Genomic DNA, 5,544 nt, shown 5'->3' on the forward strand with positions numbered 1-5,544 from the left:
ACACACACACACACGCACACACGCACACACACACACACACCACAGAAGAATGCACGCAAACTTATTTTAAACAAAGGACCTCCTACCTCGGTGCATCTGGGTAGATGGAGCTTCAGGCTCACATACACAATCCTCTTATACCATCACTACCCACCTCTAGCACTCACCTTCACAGAGTAGGCATAGGCGATGAAGCCCAGGCAGCAGAAGTTCATGAAGAGTGTATTGAACAGGGACCAGACCACATGGTCAGGCACAGAGACCTCTCTGGGCATGTTGATCACAGTGGTTCTGACAGAAGCCGATCCATGCGGTGCCCCCAGCTCAGCCACCTCATATTCTTCCTTGATTCTTTCATAGTTTGGGGGCTGTCCCCCACTGGCAGTGGTAATGAAGGATTGAGAAGTGTGGTTCATGGTGCCGAGCAAAAGCAGCAGCGAAGAGCAAAGGATGGAGAGCTCTGTGGGTCTGCCCTTTCTCCAGCAGTTTCGGTTTCTCAGAAGTTTCCTTTTCCTGAATTTTGGCTTGATGAAACTGGTCTGGGTTCAGAGAGGCGGGGATCTAAAAAGCCTGCGGATCAAATTACTCCAGGGCAGGATGTCAGGAAGGATTGTGAATCAGGGGAACTTCCCGGCCAGGAACCCAAGTCAGAACTTGTCCCAAGGCCCAAACCTCAGTGTTTATGAGTGAGGGGTCCTGGAGTCAACCAAGCTCAGGTTAACAGCTGTAGAACCTCACTGTTCCTTATCAAGGTCCCAGCCAGGCCCCAAAGAACTCTCTATTCTCTCAGCAATAAAGAGTGCCCAGAGAGCCCACTACACTCACTATGGAGGCCAGTTCTACTGGCTTCATTTCAGATAGGCGTAGGGGTGAACGGTACTTCTTGTTGTGTTTTAAAAAGATAAGGAGAGGCCAGGCGTGGTGGTGCACACCTTTAATCCCAGCACTTGGGAGGCAGGGGCAGGCGGATTTCTGAGTTCGAGGCCAGCCTGGTCTACAGAGTGAGTTCCAAAACAGCCAGGGCTATACAGAGAAACCCTGTCTCGAAAAAAACAAAACAAAAAACAAAAAACAAAAAACAAAAAAAAAAAAGATAAGGAGAGAGAAGGAATATCTTTGGTGGATGTGCAGCCATATGTGGGGGAAGAGGGGACCTCTGCAGGCCCATGTGAGGGACCAGCCACACAATGGTATAGTATAGAATAGTTTATTCTCTACTCATGGAGAGGGGAATGAGGGTAGTAGAGACAGAGAAAGGGCAGAGAAGTAGAGGCTGGCCATGAGCACTCAGAGAGATGGGGGAGGGGAATGGAGATAAAGAGGGAGCAGGAGGGAGAAGACAGAGCTAGAGCAAGAAGGCAAGAGAGAAAGGAGGGGGCACGCAGCCCCTTTTATAGCGAGTCAAGCATACCTGGCTGTTGTCAGGTAACCGTGGGGCCCGAGCTGAGACAAAATGCTAACACTTCTCTGTGTCTCTTTTTGTAGAGACCTAGTACCCTAAATGTGATCAATCACTGGACTTTGGTATTAGAACTAAATGATTTTAGGTCACTTGGCTGTGATCTCATGGTCCTGGGCTGGCATGCTTTTTCCCTCCTGCCCTATTAAAATTTATTAGTGCTAGTGGAATGGTCACCGGAGACCTTCATCATGCCAGGGTAGCTTTCTCAAACACATGGTGGGGTGAGGGCTGTGGCCAGGCAAGCCACTCCTGATCATAGTGAGGGATTCAGTTTAGTGTTTGTCCTTCCCTGATAACAGGAAGGCCTGGCCTGGCTTCTCTTGTTAGGAGTTTCTATCTTGGTGGCACTGTAAGGATCAGGCTACTAGACCTGCTTCTAGGTGCTCTGCAGCACCCACCCTTCCTAGAGCTCTGAGTCTTGGGGCTCGGGCTTCTCCAATTTCCAGGGTCTACTCTTTTCATTATCTTTCCTGAATTCTTCACAGGGACATCACCACCTGCTACAGACACCCCTCTTTGCAATCCTATTAGCTGGTGCTGTTTTAGTCAACATCTCTGAAAAAGCCTGCCTGTGGGTAGAGTGGTTTCCATGGTCATACCTACCTCACAGAGGCTCCTGCCAGGCCTCAGGCCTCAGGCCTCAGGGGTACCATGTAACAGAGTAGGGCTTTGGTCCACTCTAATTGGAGCCTGAAAGTAGTGGTTTCTGTTGGATTCTGATGTTATTTTTTTGTGTTCTGTGGAATACCTCTCCAAGGCCTACTTCACACTGCTCTTCACACATCCTCCTGTTGCCTTTCAGCAGAGTGGGAAATAAAATAATATGAATAGGCTGGGCGGTGATAGCGCATGCCTTTAATACCAGCACTTGTGAGGTAGAGGCAGGCGGATTTCTGAGTTCGAGGCCAGCCTGGTCTACAGAGTGAGTTCCAGGACAGCCAGGGCTATACAGAGAAACCCTGTCTCGGAAAGAAAAATAATAATAATAATATGAATAACCCTGAGCTTGTAAATGATACTGTGGTCACAACACACTCTGGCTTCAAGAATGATGGATCTTGGTACAACTTTTTAAATAGTTAACAATGTTTAATTTCAGTCATAGCTCTGTTTACTATGGTCTCACAGTGTTCCTGAAGGCAAATACATTTGCTTCTGGATGTTCAGAGACCATCCTCAAACTTTATGGCCACTTCTCTGCCTCTCTCAGTCATGGGGATCCTATTTCCTCTCGCCTGCTGGCTTAGGTGAGCCGTGAGGGCTTTGCTATATCAAGGCCTTCACATGCATTCAAGCCCCAGACTCATCTCCCCACTCACAGAGGTGAGGAGCTGTACTCAGCCCTGAGTGCATGTTCATCCTAGTCAGTGTCTTCATGTGGCCCCCAAGTGAGCAAGACCTCTTCCTGTCTGACTCACTCCTCCCGGTATGATACATCCCTTGAGACTCGGTCTTTGAATTTTTCTATCTTCTTTGTTCAGTGCTAAAAGCAATCTCTGCAGCCCCAGGGATCATCAGAGGGACAGGGATTGACAAGCCCTGCTGTAAGAACAAGGGTCAGGATCAGCCTTTGCTCCATCCAGGATGATCCACTTCTGCCCATGATGCACAATTATTGATACTTTACCTGTCAGGTTCTCTCCTCTCTCTCCTCTCAGGGGACGTTTCTGGCCAGTGTCCATGTTCTCTGATTTAGTGTCTCTTACCTTTCAGACTTATGGCATCCACTACCTGGAACTGATCTCCAACCGGACTTTGTTTTGTTTTGTTTTTCGAGACAGGGTTTCTCTGTGTAGCTCTGGGCTGTCCTGGAACTCACTCTGTAGACCAGACTGGCCTCGAACTCAGAAATCCGCCTGCCTCTGCCTCCCAAGTACTGGAATTAAAGGGCCACCATTGCCCAGCCCTTCTCAAAAACTCTTGTTGCTTCCTGGTGCAATCTGAAAAGGTCTTGGTTTCTCCCTAGGACTTGGTCTGGCTGAGGCACTCACTCCCCTCCAGTAAGATAGCAGCTCTCCCAGTGGGATCCTGTCTCCACTGGTATTGAGGTATCTGTCTTCCTAAGATGGGCTCAGCTTCCCACAATAGTAAAGGAACTGATACTGCTTCAGAAGCCTGGACCTTGGTGGAGAGGGCGTCTCTAACACTGTTTAGCCTTACAAAATGAGTTTCAGGGCCTTACATTATCTCAGACCCCAGGACTAGAACCCACATACCAACACAGGGAGACAGTGCCACCCAGGGGCTCCAAAGACCTGTAATCTTGGGGTGCCCAAAATGAGGTGGAAATGCAGAGTCCAGGGCATCCAGGAAGAAGAGAGGTAAATAAAGTGGAAACTTCTAGCTCTTTCTTTGGAAAATTAATTAAAACAAATGTTGTTTTGCTGGAGCACACAGGTGAAAGGATTTCTCGCTAAAGCAAACACATGAAAGACTGTTTTCCTGAAGCAGACACAGGTGAAAGGATGTTCGGATATAGCCAACACGTGAAAGAACACTTAATGAAGGAGTGTGGCTATGAATCCCCAGACAGCGGGAGAAGAGCACTGAGCATTGGTTTGGCTTGCTCTGCCTCATTATTCTTCACTAACAACACACATGTATTGGTGCACCCTACCGTAGCGTTGTTGTTGAACTCAACTTGTGATAATACCACCATTGAGAGAAACTTGCCCAAGAATGGCTCTCAAGGTTCCTACAGCAGCTTGCCATTTCTGCAGTCTTGCCTCAGGCTCGTTGGCAAGCCTGGAGGTTTCTTCAGGATTGAGCTACAGTGGCTGGTTTGTGCCTGGTGTCACTTGCTGAAAGGACTGGACTATAGCTGCTGGTTCATGTGTAGTATCTGCCTGCCTGGAGGACTGGGTTGCAGCTCCTCAATCATATTTGGTTGATATTTGCTACAGGGCTGAACTGCTGCCAAAGAAGATCAAGCTTGCCCAGAAAGAACTATTGCTAAAGAGGTTTACTTCCCCCATATCCTCATAACTTCTCTTTCATTTCTGCTGGGTGGTGGGCTAGAGGAGAGATTGAACCCTTATTAAAAGTAGGTTGCAACAAATGTATGGCCACAGGTGAATTTTGAGGACAGACTAATGTGAAGAGTGCCAAGGCCTCTTGAGACCTGCCTCTCCCCATTTCAGGACCTGAGGACCCACAGAGGGATAATACACTGGATCAGCCATGGCACCTAGCATTGAAGATTCCATGTTCACTTTTCCTCTGCCCACCCTGACCTGAAATAAACCTGTGAGATGTGTATGAGAAGGGAGAGGTCAGAATCCAAGCTGAAGGCCACCCTAAAGATCTTGGATACAGCTTGTCTGGGTCAGGGTTTCTTCCTCCTAAAAATGGAGGACCCTGGGCTGGTCATCTATCCCTGGAGTTAAAGCTCACTAGTGTATGGTTCTGCACCCCTTCCTGTGTACTCTAGCGACATGGAGCTGAAGGTAGGCAACGCTCAGTTACTGCCTGCCTGTGCCTGCTAAGTAAAAGAGGACACTATTCAGGATGCTTCTCAGCTGCTGTCTCCATCCTGAGGCCAGAAATCTGCTTAGCTGTGGATGCTCTACCCCTATAACCCCCATCCCATCCACACCCCTACTTCTTCAACAAGAAGAGAGCCAGGGAAGCTCTGAGTGAGCTCAGTACAGAACCAGTCAGGGGAGAGGAGGTCACAACACACTTGCTACCACATGTACTTTATTGAATCCACTGTGAACAGATGCATGAGGATGACATTTGCAGGAGGGTAGAGTGACATGTTAAGGCCTCTGGCCAGGATAAGGGGCAACTATGAAGGGCAGAACACATGCATGCTTTCTTCACAAAGACAGTGCATGGGAGAATTTAGTCCATTGACTCTGATACCAAGAACACATCCTGCATGGAGTTCCACCCTTAGTATCTAAGTAATAGATACTAAAAGTACTAAATGAAGTACTAGTTTAGTTAATTAATAATTAGTTAACTAACTAGTTAGTACCTAACTAGTAGGTTCTAATTATAATTATAGTATTTGTTTGATGTGTAAAGTGATAAGTATGATGAAGAAGATGATGGAGATGATCACAGCAGAGATGTTC

The 5,544-nt window shown here is 47.7% G+C and overlaps 1 protein-coding gene across 1 annotated transcript in view; it reads right to left on the minus strand.

Annotated features, from left to right (window-relative positions):
* Positions 1–820, minus strand: part of LOC116100962 (interferon-induced transmembrane protein 3) — a 1,577-nt gene extending 757 nt beyond the window's left edge. Inside the window, exon 1 of the mRNA XM_031384661.1 lies at positions 168–820. Within this exon, the coding sequence (XP_031240521.1) occupies positions 168–416 (249 nt within the window). The 5' untranslated portion in view covers positions 417–820. The remainder of the gene's footprint in view (positions 1–167) is intronic.
* Positions 821–5,544: the final 4,724 nt, after the last annotated feature.

The sequence above is a fragment of the Mastomys coucha genome, unplaced genomic scaffold (genome assembly GCF_008632895.1).
Source record: "Mastomys coucha isolate ucsf_1 unplaced genomic scaffold, UCSF_Mcou_1 pScaffold21, whole genome shotgun sequence".
Lineage (NCBI taxonomy): Eukaryota > Metazoa > Chordata > Mammalia > Rodentia > Muridae > Mastomys > Mastomys coucha.